The sequence below is a fragment of the Rhineura floridana genome, chromosome 4 (assembly GCF_030035675.1).
Source record: "Rhineura floridana isolate rRhiFlo1 chromosome 4, rRhiFlo1.hap2, whole genome shotgun sequence".
NCBI classification, from domain to species: domain Eukaryota; kingdom Metazoa; phylum Chordata; class Lepidosauria; order Squamata; family Rhineuridae; genus Rhineura; species Rhineura floridana.
The window spans coordinates 30,850,362-30,865,728 of record NC_084483.1 but is presented as its reverse complement, the minus strand read 5'-3'; the positions used below and the strand labels follow the sequence as shown (position 1 = coordinate 30,865,728).

Below are 15,367 nucleotides of genomic sequence, written 5' to 3'. Positions count from 1 at the left end.
TTCTTCTTTTCCTGCCCATTTATCCTCACAACAACCCTGTGAGGTAGGCGAAGCTGAGAGACAGCAATTGGCCCAAGGTCATCCAGTGAGCTTCATGGCTGAGTGGAGTTTTGAACTCTAGTCCCCCAGGCCCAAGTATGACATTCTAACCACTACACCATGCTGGCACTAGATTATACTAACAAAACAGTCAGTGGAGTTTATAACACAGTAACTAAAAGAATGAAGGTTATAAAAGATACACTGGGCTACGCATTCACTCCTCCCTTCCACACATGGTATGCACACACTTTTAGACTAGTACCAAATAAACACCTTTCCAATTATTTGTTTATTTATACACAAAAGCCCTCGGTTTTCCAATGGTCATAAAGAGTTTAAACAAAAAGGGTACCACTCATATTGCCAGCATTACTTAAAATTCTTAGAAGGATTGTTTCCAAAATGTTTTAGTGGACACACTTGGGGAAATATAAAATGGAGGAACACAAAATATATTTCCTGTAAGTCTTAGACCTGAATATTGAGCTTATATAAAACTACATACTTGGCTAATTGCTGATCAAGGAGTAGAGAAAAGAGTTCAAGGGCCTTTACTCCCAGGTAATTGGGACTACGATTGAGACTTACAGTGCAATTCTATATTTGCTTACCTGGGAGTAAGTCTCATTTACCACAGATGGGCTTACTTGTAAGTAAAATTGTGCAGGATTGCTCTGAAAGGCTGCAGTCCCATATGCCATTGAATTCAGTGGCATTTACTTCTTAGTACACAGGCATAGAATCAAGCCAGATAAGAGATTCTTTTTTCAGTAACATTATCCCATTTGTGTTAAAAAGGACACCTGTTGGGCAAACTTCATTCAAAGGGCTAGTTCACCCAACACACTAAGTCAAACTTTGGCTTAGTGAGACTGTGTGGACTGGTCTCCCTGTGAGAAGTTCACAGCCACTGAGCTCCTCCCTGACTCACCGTGCTGAGCTAAGCCAATATTTGTCATAGTGTATCGTCCAAATTAAGGTTCGTGGTTAAGCTCTCTCCTTACTAACTACACACTGTAACCAAGGTTTGTTCTTTACCACGCGCTCCTGTTTGGATTGTTGGAAGTGGAGCAAGAGCAACTCCTGTTTGGGTTCTTTTGTTTGTATTCCAGAAGGAAGATAGAGTTAGGGTCCTCCAGCTGGCTAGGCTTGCCTATCTTTACCTGTGCTATTCTCTACCGAACTTCCTTCCGTTGTAAACTGATATGCTCAGGGAACCTCCTTCCTTCATCTTCTTCGACTGTCCGAGGAAAGAGGAGACATCTTTGTCTTTGCTCTCTCTCCTGAGCCATGAGGGCAATACCCACATCTGGACATTGCACCTCCAACTTAGTTAGTTAGAACTAGGTATGCCTTTCCTATCTACCATGTATTTCTAAAAATAAAGGAGCTTTTCTTATTTTACTACATCTTAAGTCTCAGTGATCTAAATGCAGGGTAAAAGCCTGCTTCTACGGTAAATACACACACTGGCACACGTGTAGCTCAGACAGCTGAGAATCTCTGCAGATACGAATTTCCATAATATGGATGACATGCTAAGCCAAACCTCGCTTAGCTCAGCACAGTGTGGCAACAAAAAGAACCAAGGAGGAGCAAAGCGGCTGCAACCTCCTCTCTGGGAGCTCACACGGTCTCACTAAGCCAAGGTGCAAACCAGGTCTATGCATTTTTAATCAAAAATAAATACCACTATGTTCAAATTAGAGCAACGGGATATAAAAGAGGATAGGACTTTTCTAAAAACAAACATATGCACATGTAACCTAGACACACTTCTTTACTTATATTCTGATGTTCAATCAAATATAAAACTGAATGCTTGGAGGCAAGACCACATCACACCCACTGACCCCGCCACCAGCTTCCATATACTCAATACGCCATTTGCACTGAAGCATATACACAATGTTCTCCATGTATAGGCCATACATAGGAGACATACTCTTGGATCCAACACTGTCACTGGAGGCTCAGGTGGCCTCAGTGTCTAGGAGTGCATTTTTCCAAGTCCAGCTGGTTTGGCAGCTTCAGCCCCTTTTGAACAGAGATAATTTGGCCACAGTACTCCACACTCTGGTAAATTCCAGAGTAGATTATTGCAATGCACTTTGTGTGGGGCTGCCCTTGAAGACAACTAGGAAACTTCAATTGGTCCAAAATGCAGCAGCCAGATTACTAGGTGGGGCTCACACTAGTGTTTAAAGACCTAACCAACATAGGTCACAAATATCTGAAATATCTGTTTAATAATGGTATACAATTAATAAAGATTGATTTAAAAAAAAATCTGAAATACCACCACCTCCTTCCCTACAGATCCTCTCAGATGTTGAGATCAGCAGAGGGGGCCCTTTTTATAGTTCTGCCACCCTCAGAAGCTCGGGGGGCAGTGGTCCAGGAGCGGGTATTCTCTGTTGCAGCCCCTAAGTTGTAGAACTCGCTTCCCACTGAGATGGGTCTGGCAACTTCATTGTATAGTTTCAGGTGAATACTAAAGATGCACCTCTTTACCCTGGTATTTGAGACCTGAGACCTATATGTTTAGGACCTACCCTATTTTGTGATTTTAAGTTGTTTTTAACTGTTTTGGATGATGTGTTTTAAAATTGTTGTAACCTGTCCTGGGACGCTTGGGTGAAGGGTGGTTAATAAATGTTAATAATAATAATAGTATGCACATAGGCCCTTGGGTATTCAGGAAACTGTATGTATGTCCCAATCTCAATTTCCTAGCAAGTATACACAGTACATAACAGGTTACAAGTTTGCCTGTATGCAGGATCACAGAGTTATTTGGCTGTGTAAAATGAGGTTTCCCTTTGATTTGTTCATTCAGTACTCAATTTGTAAGTTTTTAATTAGCTGTTTATTGATCTGTTTTTTGACCCACTTGTTTTACATGCTGCTTCATATTTTATAGGGTTGTTCAATGTTGCATTTTATTCTATTTAATGTTAGCTGCCTTGGGCATCTTTGTGTGGAAAGGTGAGATATAAATTCAAATCCAGAAATAAATAATGCCACCTCACATTGAAATATCTGAATAAAGTTTGATATATATGTTCCAGGCACAAGTCTATATTTCAGGTTCCAAACCTAGCTTGACTCCTACGTCAGTCACTGCCTCTCAGACTCATGAAAACGCTGTTCATAGGGTCGCCATAAGTCGGAATTGACTTGAAGGCAGTACACACACACAAGAAAAGCATAATACACCATGCAACGTGATTAACTCCCTTGAAGACTGAAACATCTGAATGAAAGCTGGTGTTCACATTCAGGAAAACATTCCACATTTCACATTCACACCCACATAATGCTTGTTGACCATCACGTCTATTTGCAAAAGAGGACCAGAAGCAAGCAAGGCCTATGGATTTTACCAGCGCACATGTGGAACTTGCACCAGTCTTGAAAATGGAAGCCCCTTTCCAGTATTAGGCTGCAACCCCAGGGCATAATCTGCAGGTACAGGAGGCAGTATCCTTGCCAAAATGGAGAAGGGGCTGGATTTGGCCAACGGATGGGAAACCCATCACTGAAGTAAAGGAGAACGCAGATGCCTTAAGGCACATGAGGCCACCACCTTAGCTGAAACTAAGCAGCTGTGGATCTAGTCAGCACCTGGATAGGAGACTATGTGGGTACCACAACTGTGCCATCTTGAGATCCATCATGGAAGAAAGGCAGGATATATATGTATGAAAACAAAATGCAATAAAATACTGAGTCTTACTTAACACTGTGGGAGTTACTTGTGAGTAAACAGGCACAGGAGAATAAGGGTGCTCCCAGACTAGGGCTCAGTATTGCAACAGGTCATTCAGATATTGCAGTTATTGACAATATCTGTTTGTTTGAAAACTTCTCAAATTTCCCCCCCAAAAAGAAATCTGGATTAAATGTGGAAGGGGAGATACAAGGCGGCATTTGGGTACATACAATGTTGTTTGAATGCCTCATAAGTCTACTGATAGCTACTCCAGTACCAGAGTCATTAAATATGCCTCTGAATACCAGTCACCGGGGAAGACAAGCAGGAGAGTGATTTTGCCCTCATGCGCTGCTTGAGGGCTTCGTGGGGGCAGGTGGGAACAGAAGACTGGACTAGATGGGCCTTTGGGACTCTTTTTATGCTTTCAGGGCTGTCTGTCTAAGAGTTTGTGTTCACGTGTACAGAGCAGCCTTAGAGGGTAGGAGTACAAGCCATGTCTACGCAAGAGAGGAAGTCCCATGGTTCTCCACGCAGCTTACTCCCAGGTAAGCGTGCGTAGAACGGCAGCCTTAATGACACTCCCTCGTTTCCCACGGTCTGATTTCCCTCCCTGACTTCTCGTCCATGGCTGGGTCTTTTTCTGCAGCTGCAGATGGCTGGGAAAGAAAAGTGACCCACCTGCACTTCAGTCTCGGGAGGCCATTCGGTGTTGATCAGCAAGTCATAGAGAATATTCTCTTCCTCCTCCTTCTCTTCTCCCGTTGCCGCTGCTGCCGCCACCTCCTCTTCGGCGCTACTCATGTCCAGCTTGCCTCCTGGGGCAGCAGCCATGATCAGCCGAAGACAGTCCTGCTACAGCTGCTACGGCAGTGCGTAGCGGACAAACCCTTTCGAGAAAGTCTTATGATTTAACCCTTTAGAACTCATCAGCAAGACGTTCCATGTCATCAGGGAAGGGGGGGAAAGCTTCTCAAGACTCCAGTCGTCCTACAAACTCTTATATGGGAATAAATCCTACTGGGCTCATGTATATCATATATATTATTAAATATATGATTTTATATGTATTTTAATTATTTATTCATATGTATTTACACCGCTTAGGGTTGTTGTTTTTAATTAAGCAGCTTATTCATGTTTTATGGTGAATTTGGTTGATGTGGCTACCTTGGAAGTTGGGATTCTAGGACAATTTTTTTAAGAATACTATTTATTGTCCCGGAAGCGTACCAGAACATCGTTTATATGAACGTGTTGTGGCTTACAGCATCACTCCCATTTAGTCCAATCAACGTGACATGTGAATTGATTTGGCTAGCTCGGAAGTTTTGTCACTGGGCTGTTTTCCAGCGTACTATATATATTGCATGGCGCCAGTATCAAAAAATATTGTTTCTGCAGATTTTATTTTGAATCCTAACCAGTCATTTAACTGGTGTATTTGCTTGGTCGGGCTAGCTCAGAAGGTGGCATTCCAGCTGCTTCTGTTTCGAGTGTGTTCTGAGTGTGAATAAGTGAATAAAAGTATATCACAATGATTTCAGTTCTAAGTATTGTTCTCAAGTGTCAGACTAACACATCCCCGTTTTGGAATCAATTTTATTTATAACGGGCCCGCTGCAGCTTTTGTACTTGTCTCCAGGCGAGGCACTTAAAAGAATGCCCACTGGGCTGCATTGGCTTCGAATGGCATTGGGAACGCATTCAGTTTCTTTCTTCTGAGATTGTATCGGAAGCAAAGAAGACGCGCTAACGATGAGAAAGTTATCGAGAAGGGAGCACAAGCAAATAGATTGTTACCTTTATCTGAAATCTCAAAACAACATTGCTCCTCAACAAAAAATTTGTAACGAAACGTTTGCCATATCGCTTCAAGATTTACTGTTGCGGAACCTTGACTGACCGACTATTGTGCAGACCGGAGGACTAAAGCAGAGGGGATTTGGGATTGCGCAGGCGCTCTGAAGCGGTGACGATTTACATTGCCGCCGTCCCCGCCGCCACATTGATTTGTCTACAAGGGGCGCAAGTATGGCGGCTTTTTCAGGTACGTAGCCCCTCTGGGAGAGGCCTGGATGGAAAGAGGCTCTTTCTGTTTTTGGTGGAGGTGGAAGTAGGCGAGTGGAAAAGCAGAACAAAATAGAGTTTGGGGTTAGAGCAGGGTCAGCTGGCGTGAAGCTACGGGAGAGTGGGTGGGCTTTTTACAAAAAGTCTATACCTCAGGGCTCCTCCGACTAAACCAAAACTTAAGCCTGGATTCGGTCTAAAGCCTGGAGTCAGAGAAGGATGAGTCTCTTCCTTCCTATAGATTAATGTACTTCCGAGTTGATCAGCAATCAGTTCTTTTTGAACTAGTAAGCCTGAAATCTATTCATGTTTACATGGAAGTGGATTTCACTGCACACAGTGTGATTTCCTTCTAAGTATGCTTGTTTAGGGTGCCCTGTGCTTATTATTTTGTTTACTATTACGTTTATATATCTGGCCTTTCCTTCAGGGAGGTGAAGGTGGCATGCATGGTTCTCTGCCTGCCCATTTTATCCTTGCAACCACTCTCTGAGGTAGGTTAGTCTATAAGAGAAAGTGATTGGCCCAAGGTCATACCATAAGCTGGCTGAGAGGGGCGTTGAACCACTCTCCAACACTAATCACTACACCATACTGTGTATTGTCAAAATATGTGCTTTCTTGAGACATTAAAGGACGTGCAAAATAGTTTTTAATGTATTAAAACAAAATTGGCCATTAATTGTAAGATGGAAAGTTGATCTATCTGTAATGACCTGGAACCATTAGAGGCTTTGAAGTGCCCCTTGGTAACCAACGAAACCTTAGTTGCTGATTAATGAAACTTTAACTGCCCTAATAAATAGGGCATGGGCAAAGTGCCTTTTTTGAATAAATACAGTTACAGCTGTGTGGCAGAGCAGAATTAGGAAAAATAATGTCTGGTTATTCTTCCTGTTGTGAACATAATTGTGGTTAAAGTATGTGCTTTCCGCACGCTTTCAGAACTACATGATTGAGACGGGAATGTACTCTATTTCTTGTAACTGTATTCCACTCTTCCTACAAAAGTGGCAGCTTAGCCTCATAGCTTCCTTGTAAAGTAGGATAACCTGAGAACAGTAATTTTCCCAAGAATCAAACTGAGACTTAATCCAGACTAAAGGTAAAGGTGTCCCCGCACTTATAGTGCAAGTCGTTTCCGACTCTTAGGGTGATGTGTTGCAACGTTTACTATGCAGACCGTATATATGGGGTGGGATTGCCAGTTCCTTCCCCAGCCTTTCTTTACCCCCGAGCGTATGCCGGGTACTCATTTTACCGACCATGGCTGGATGGAAGGCTGAGTGGACCTCGACCCCTTTTACCGGAAATTCGACTTCCTCCTTCCATTGGAATCGAACTCCGGCCGTGAGCAGAGCTTCGGCTGTGTTACAGCCGCTTACCACTCTGCACCACGGAGGGTCATAATCCAGACAAACAAAACCATTATTGGTTAGTAGTCCCTATCTGGACAGCGACGACCTCGCCTCAGTTGTGCATGCTCTGGTAACCTCTAGATTGGACTACTGCAATGCACTCTACGTGGGGCTGCCTTTGAAAACAGTTCGGAAACTACAGCTAGTGCAAAAAGCAGCAGCCAGACTGCTGACGAGGACCAGACTGTCCGCACATATAACACCTGTTCTGGCGCGTTTGCACTGGTTACCTATTGGTTTCCGGGCCAAATTCAAAGTGCTAGTTTTGACTTATAAAGCCTTACACGGTGCGGGACCACAATACCTAGCGGAATGTCTCTCCCGATATGAACCTACCCGTTCACTACGTTCAACATCAAAGGCCCTCCTCCGAGTCCCGACTCACAGAGAGGCTCGGAGGGTTGTAACGAGATCTAGGGCCTTTTCAGTGGTGGCCCCCGAACTATGGAATAGTCTCCCCGACGAGGTTCGCCTGGCGCCTACACTTTTATCTTTTCGGCGCCAGGTTAAAACCTTTTTATTCTCCCAGGCTTTTTAAATAAATTCTTTTTTAAATAATTTTTTTTACTTTTTATTTTTGTTATATGGACCAGGCGGTTAACTGTTTAAAATATACGCTCAGTGTTATTATTGTCATTTTAAATGTATTTTATTGTATTGTATTGTATTGTATTTATTGTACACCGCCCAGAGAGCCTCTGGCTTTGGGCGGTATAAAAATTGAACAAAATAAATAAAATAAAATAAATAGGACTGCTGATCCAGGTTAGAGGTGCAGTCCGCTGTGAACAGGTTTGTATAACCCTGGAAAAGTGTGATCATAGTGTGAGAGTATTCCTGGATCTACCTTGCTCCTAGAGAGAGTCAAGTGGTAGCTGTGGCTAGGAGTGCTCTTGCACCAGCCAAAACTGTGCATCAGCTGCAGGTTAAACACGCCATGGCAAGTTTGAGTTTGGAAGTGGCCTGTTCCTTTTATTCAAACCCTAATATGGCTTAGCATTTAATCATACTAACAACTTTGCCAGGTAACTGTGATAAAGAAGTGCCCACAAGAAAAGGGTGATTGGGAGGAAACCAGTTGTGATAATGTGTTTAAGGGTACCCATCAGTAAGTGAATGGCCTGGTTTGCATGGCATGGTAAGGGTGAAAAACATCTTACAACCTTGTTCAGTTATTGTACTGAACACAGACCGCTAACACTTTTTAAAATTTTCTTGTAGAGATGGGTGTAATGCCAGAGATAGCTCAAGCTGTAGAAGAGATGGACTGGCTGTAAGTATGATCCCCCCCCCATTTATGTATAGCCTTCCAGAGTGATAATTAATGATTCTGCAAATAGTACCTCTGAAATCTTTCAACATTTCAGTGGAAGTTACTTATGAAAGTGAGGTTACTGTTCTTGTCTGATGAATACTTTCAGCTAAAAAATGTGTCAGAATCTGTGCAATTCAAAAGCATTTTTTTCTCCTACAGTCTTTAATTTCTTATATAAACAACCTGAAAATGTAGCCTGCAAACACTGACATGTTCATGTGTCTTGTTAAAGCTTGAGGTTTTATGTTTTTCTTGTAGGCTTCCCACAGACATCCAAGCAGAATCCATCCCTTTGATTTTAGGAGGTGGTGATGTACTTATGGTATGTATACTTGTAAGCTGTTTAGAAGCCACTTTGGCATGTAAGTAGTGTGGAAATTAATAAATAATAATAGTTATAATAATATTGCCACAATCTGTCTTGTAGAATAGCATTGTGTCCTATAGCCCTCACTATTTGTCCAGCACATTCATAAACATGTTTATTCAGAAGTATCACTTTCTTTAAGAGATTGACTCCTCAGTAAGTGCATTTAGGATTACAGATTTCAAGTTTTTATTTATTTATTCATTTATTTATTGACATATTTATACTCTGCATTTTCATAAAATCTATCAAGATGGTATTCAATATACAATAAAATATGTAAAAGTATCCATAAATTAAAAACATGAATAAAACATCAGTAGGTACTACCTGGCTAAAAAGAAATTCCTATTGTGAGGGCCTATCTAAATAGTACCATTTTCAGACAACTTCTAAAAGAAGGCAGTGTATGTGTTCCTTTACATTTTCTTTAGAACTTTTATAGTCTTATCCTACGCATAACACAACAGCGTGCCAAAATCTGCATAGGAACACACTGATAAAGATTGTAAACCAGTTTGCAGTTATCTTCTGTCTTGTTTCAAACTTTGTGCCACAGGACAAAGTGTATCTTGCATTATTGTTAGTCTGTCGCTAGTTTCCTGTGGTACTGTTGCTTAAAAGTGTATATTTAAAACTAACTATAAAACTGGTTTTTTAAAAACGATGTTTTTAAAGATATTTTGTTTTACTTTATTTTAAAGTTTGTTTTTTTAAGATGTTTTAGAGTGTTTTTAGTGTTTTGTTTGCTGTTCTGGGCTCCTGGAAGGAAGGGTGGGATATAAATTTAAACAACAGCAGCTATGAACCAGATTAGTTAGGAATCATTTTAGGTGGAAGGTCTTGTATATTCAAGTTACTATAAGGCATTATGTAGCATCAAATCCTCTGTGAAATTACTGCTCTGGATTCTGTATGTATGTGGCAAGTTATGCCTTAGCCGCTCCTCTGAATGCCCACTTAGAATAGACTATATACATAAATACTTTTTTTTAAAAATTATAAAAAAAGCTGTTTATGAATATCTGATATACCATGTTTATAAACTTTTCTCCCCAGTATTTTAGTAATAATAATAAAGGATTACACTTGCAATTTGATGTAGAAATTAACTATTGTATCTTAATTTCTTTATTAAATCTTATTTCCACACAGGCTGCCGAAACTGGGAGTGGAAAAACTGGTGTAAGTGTCCACTTTTAACTATAAAATAATTTTTGGATATACACTTGGGATGTACACAGTTATGTCAGGAGTTTAAAGTATTCTATTAATAACCAACATATCCTGAAGGTTTTATTAGTATACATAGACACTGCTAACCTAGTGCACCCCAGAATTTGACATTCATCTTATCTCTCTTTAGTTCAAAACACTTTGATACTCAAATCTAGAAGAAAATAATTGGTTCAAACCATATAACTTAAATAGGTAACTTTATATTTCAGGCATTCAGCATCCCAGTTATTCAAATTGTTTATGAAACTCTAAAGGATCAGCAGGAGGGCAAAAAGGGGAAAACCACTATAAAAACTGGTGGAGGAGGTAAGCCTTTCTCTTTGGAATTGCTAAAACACACACTGTTGTGATACCTGGAATCTAATGCGAGTTGAAGTTTGCATACAAAGTTTATTTGTATGTCTCAAGTCATCTCAGACCTATCAAAAAATATACTGTGTGGTCAAATTCAGCACTAGTCCAAAAAGTGTCTTTATTTGTGTATTCCTCTTGTGAAGGATATATTTTCTCTTCAGAGAATGTGTGATAGGAGTGGCCTACTTAGTTGAATTGGGCATATGGTAATAAAGCACTTTGGTAGTACCAAAACTGTGCCAATTGTTTGAAAGGTGAATGAATAATCTACAGAAATATCAGTATTGTCCTATTTACACGTATCTGGGCTTCCATACGTTCCTTCCATATGTTTTGGCTGCTTATGGTAGTCGTTCAGTTGAAGTGGACAACTGGAAACCTTAGTTCTTACTAGAATAAATGCTACACTAAGCATACCTTTTGTGGATGTTCCAGTGAAATCAATGGAATTAACTGTTCTTATTGATATAACAATTGTATTTCCATTGTGATATCCATAACATCAATGGACTATGTAAACCCCGATGATAGGGATCTTGAGATGTTTTGTGTGAACAGAAAGGTACTTCAGCTTGCACAAGACAGCACTGCCAAATTCTCTTGAGATCCTCATCCCATTACATGTGTCCCACCACACACCATTACAGAGGGCCCCCTCAGCCATCAGTGGCAGCTCTCCAGCGGCTGCCGGGGACTGAAATTGGAGGGAGGAACCAGGAAAGCCTCATTTGCACAAGCAGAGTTTCACTCATCTGTCTCTGGTTCCAACACAATGTCTTAACCGCATGTGAATGCTAATCTATCTTGTGTTCATAGCATTCTCATGTGGCTATTACCTAAGCTAGCATTTGTCATTTTTATTTAATGTCCCCTTTTCATAGCAATCTACAAATACCTGAAATGTAAAAACTGATCATGTCTACTTGTAGCTGTGTTAAGAATGTGTAAGGTATAAAAATACAAAGTATTGCATTCTGTTGTAAGATTTCTGTCCCCAGTTCAGAACAAGTTTGAAATGTATTGAAATTCAATATGATCATAATTGGGACAGAATAGGCACATGTAAGTGTGCAGCGGTAAGGTGCTCGTAGTCACAATTGTACAGGTGGAATTGAGGGGAAATTTCCACAAGATTTTGCATCTAAAACTCAAGTTAGGATTTTTCTATGTCAAAACTATCATCTGCCAAAAAAGAAATAAAATGGTTTTTTTGGGGGGGAGGGAACTATCATCTGTCAAACATGGTGTAATTTTTCAAAAAGTGGGATCTTGTCATTTGTAGCAAGGTAGTGTAGCTGATCAATCTCTCTCTCAACAGTGCTCAACAAATGGCAAATGAATCCATATGACAGAGGATCTGCATTTGGTAAGTTTTATATTAACTTCTCTAGTAACCAAACAGTAACTAAGACTGCAATCAGTACATGCCTACTCAGAAGTAAGCTCCATTAAGTTCAGTGGGACTTGCTCCCACATAATCAAACCCAACGGTTATGTATGGTTCACCACTAAATATGACTTGAGACAAGTGGGAGACAATCTGAGAATCGTCTGTATGCATTTCCAAACTTAGTGGATGAAAGGCAGCCTGTAAGAGTAACCAAGTTATATTTTATCCATTGATGTCAATAGAGAAATGCAAGTAATGTTATTTGATGAATTCCAATAGTGCATGCAAGCGTGACAGATGGGAAATGGGGGGGGGGGTCTGCAGGCCTTATCATTTATACAAAAAAGAAATCTTAATCAACATGGATGTTAAGGTTAAGGTGTCTGCAGATGACTGCTTTTAGAACTGTTCAAAGATCATGGGAATGTGATAGGTTGAGTCTGTTTACTTGTAATATATTTAATGTCTACAAAATGTTACCATGTGGCTTCCTAAAACTTGATTGAGTGGGGCTTAAGAGTGTAGATTTAAAAAAAAATTAAAAATGTATTTACTACAGTGTTTAGTTCTGAGCTGTCCACGACTCTATCAAAATATATAATAAACTGTTTCAGTGGAATTGGAACATCTCATAGGACAGCTCTGAAAGACATACCATGTATTTGTTTCATGTTGGATGATGCTGTAACTCTGTTGATGCAAACACAGCAACTCACATCCGTAGCATTACGGCTTAAGTGCTTGACTAACTGTGTCTGGTTATGAAAGAGTGTACATAACTATTTTTGCAAGGGCTGCTGGCCTATCTTAAACTTGTATTTTGTAACAATGACTGTAAAAGGTCTTCATGGTTTTAAAAAGTGTTCTTTTGTTTAATTGTTCAGCTATTGGGTCTGATGGTCTGTGCTGTCAAAGCAGGGAAATAAAGGAATGGCATGGATGCCGATCAACTAAAGGAGTGACTAAAGGTACCAATAAACAGTGGTTGTGTAGTACAAAAACCTAGTTCTTAAAATAGGATTGATCTGGATAAATGTTTACCTTATCTGCCTTTTGAATGTTGACTACAGTTTTAGGCAAACATTTTCACCTGGTGACCACTGTTACCTGGTTGACAAATTCACTTTGAAAATAAAGGAGCTTGTTGAAATGACTATATTAAAAGATCTCTCTTGCCTTTATCAAAAAGTTAGTCAAACTGAAATTAGTTACATGTATAAATTTCTTAAATGTTCTAGAAAAATATTATTATGAAGTGTCCTGTCGTGACCAGGGATTATGCAGAGTTGGGTGGTCCTCTATGCAAGCTTCATTAGATTTGGGTGAGTATATACACAAAGAATTGCCCTGAAATATATGGTTCTGTTCCCTCTTGCATAAAACAAGCTAAAAGTGACGCTCATACAGCCTGCACCAAATGTTCACATTCACAGATTTAGGAGACAAAGAATATGCTTTCATATGCAAGCGCACTACCTTAGTGATCTTCCACACCTTTTTTCAGCTCTTATATTTGGCTGCTTTAGCACCATTTTCAGCATTTGTTTTACTGATGAGACCAGTCAATTGGGGATCAGTAATAAGTGTGGTGACATCATAGCAACCTCAGTCAGATTTAACTACCTTATCTAACTGAGAGTAAGCAAAGCTTACTCAGTATTCTTACTCTGAATTGAGTCTTTTTTTGCCTCCCAGGACTGTATGACAAGATTTTTGCTTTGCTTTACGTATGTATGACTAGTTGTGGAAGAATTTGAATGTGCATTCGCATCCATACTCTTCTGCAAGTAATCAACTGTATAGGGCTGGATTAGGGTGAGACTGGGAGTCTAGTTGCCCTGTCATCAGGGATCTGATCCTCTCCTCCCTCCAACATACATCCATTCGAAGAAGTGCAGAATATTACTGTGGAAAGGGGACACTTTTTGTAGAGTGTATACAACCCCCTCTCCCAATTTCAGCTTGACACTAATCAGTAGTATGTAGATAACAATCGTGTGCTATTCTTGTCTCAAAGTTGTTGGGTTTCATTTAAGGAAATGTTAATTTCCAGCGTGGCAGCAATCCAAAAAGTATATAGTTTGGTGCAATATAGGATAATTGCTGCTATGCCGTAAAACTTCATATGTTTTTGCCTATCTTCAAAAAGTATAGTTCAGATAGTTAGATAGTGAAGAACTGTTTGATTCAAATATTTCTAACAATAATCTATATTGTTTTGGTTTGTGGTGGTGGTGGTTTTTTTTTTTGTTTTTAGGTACTGACAAATTTGGCTTTGGCTATGGTGGAACCGGAAAGAAATCTCATAACAAACAGTTTGACAGTTATGGGGAGGTATGTGTCTCCCCACCCCACCCTCGGATTTTAACAAATAATAAAATGATTAAATGTTGTTGTGAACCAACATTGAATTACACAAATGTAGGCTGAATTCATGTAGGTCTCAAGGTGAAGAAAGAAAACAGATTTTTAACAGAAATGAGCGTGATGAAGTTTGGTTAGATGAGCAGTAATGTTTCAGTGATGGACTTTGGCTTACTTAGGCAGTTATATGGGCATGTGGTAGTCATGGGAAAAGCCTGCACATGGTGATTCTTAGCCACAATACCCTGTGTTGATTTGGTTATGTGCCGTTAGTGCTGGCATTCCATTGAAAATGTTGCTTTTGGAGTGTTCGCAAGGGTGTAAAAAGGAAAATCCTAAGTTTGGCATCATATGCTCATGATTGTTCATGTGCTATTGGGGAAACTGCTGGGAATCAGCAGCAGTGGTGAGACTTTTTTCCCATGACTACCACTTCCCAGATAGTCATGTATGGTTTTTTTTAACTGAAAATCCGTATTTCCCTCACTTGCTTCAGAAGTTAGGTTATCTATTTGAAATCTCCTTCCTGGTGTCGGTTAGGTTTTTGTTGTTGTTTTGCAGTTTTTATACCCCCAATGAAATTCAATATTGATAATTAGAAATGCTTTATTTTTATTTATGTCTCCCTGTCTTGTGAAAAAGATGTGGCTAACAAGAATAAAAAAGCATGCATCGGAAAATAGAATAGGTTTAGTGACAGTGTAAATTCTGCCTTGCATTTTCATGTAGCGCTGTAACTTATAAAATTAAATCTACTGGGTTAAGTTCTTACATTTATGTAAAATGCTTTTGTCTAATCTGCAACCGTTTATAGACAAGAGGCTTGAATCCAGAGAAGTGCTGGTAGAAGGGGGCTGGCAGAAGGTGACTTTCCTGACCCTCTTGAGAGTTGGGTGAGCTGTGGTGGAGGAGAAGGGGGGATTGCCAAAAATTGAGCAGCTGCACCTTCCATGAACAGAAGGGAGCTCTTGCTGACAGAGGCTGCCTCGATCCAGTTTTCAGTGCCCTTCCCCTCTTCTGTGCCTCATCAATTCATTTCCAAGAAAGGTGGGGGGGGCTATCAGAGGGACTAGGGGCAGGAAAGTCACCTTCC

General features: G+C 40.2%; 2 protein-coding genes across 3 annotated transcripts in view; one reads left to right on the top strand and one right to left on the bottom strand.

Moving 5' to 3' along the window:
• NBAS (NBAS subunit of NRZ tethering complex) overlaps window positions 1-4,676 on the bottom strand; it is a 297,038-nt gene extending 292,362 nt beyond the window's left edge. For both annotated transcript variants that reach the window (XM_061622739.1, XM_061622740.1), the window contains exon 1: window positions 4,439-4,676. In XM_061622739.1, the coding sequence (XP_061478723.1) occupies window positions 4,439-4,591 (153 nt within the window). In that variant the 5' untranslated portion in view covers window positions 4,592-4,676. The remainder of the gene's footprint in view (window positions 1-4,438) is intronic.
• An 809-nt stretch (window positions 4,677-5,485) lies between these two features.
• The window catches only part of DDX1 (DEAD-box helicase 1), a 35,831-nt gene continuing 25,949 nt past the window's right edge, over window positions 5,486-15,367 (top strand). The window contains exons 1-9 of the mRNA XM_061622742.1: window positions 5,486-5,807; window positions 8,467-8,518; window positions 8,819-8,882; window positions 10,083-10,112; window positions 10,376-10,472; window positions 11,839-11,886; window positions 12,795-12,878; window positions 13,149-13,232; window positions 14,168-14,244. Of these exons, the coding sequence (XP_061478726.1) occupies window positions 5,792-5,807; window positions 8,467-8,518; window positions 8,819-8,882; window positions 10,083-10,112; window positions 10,376-10,472; window positions 11,839-11,886; window positions 12,795-12,878; window positions 13,149-13,232; window positions 14,168-14,244 (552 nt within the window). The 5' untranslated portion in view covers window positions 5,486-5,791. The remainder of the gene's footprint in view (window positions 5,808-8,466; window positions 8,519-8,818; window positions 8,883-10,082; window positions 10,113-10,375; window positions 10,473-11,838; window positions 11,887-12,794; window positions 12,879-13,148; window positions 13,233-14,167; window positions 14,245-15,367) is intronic.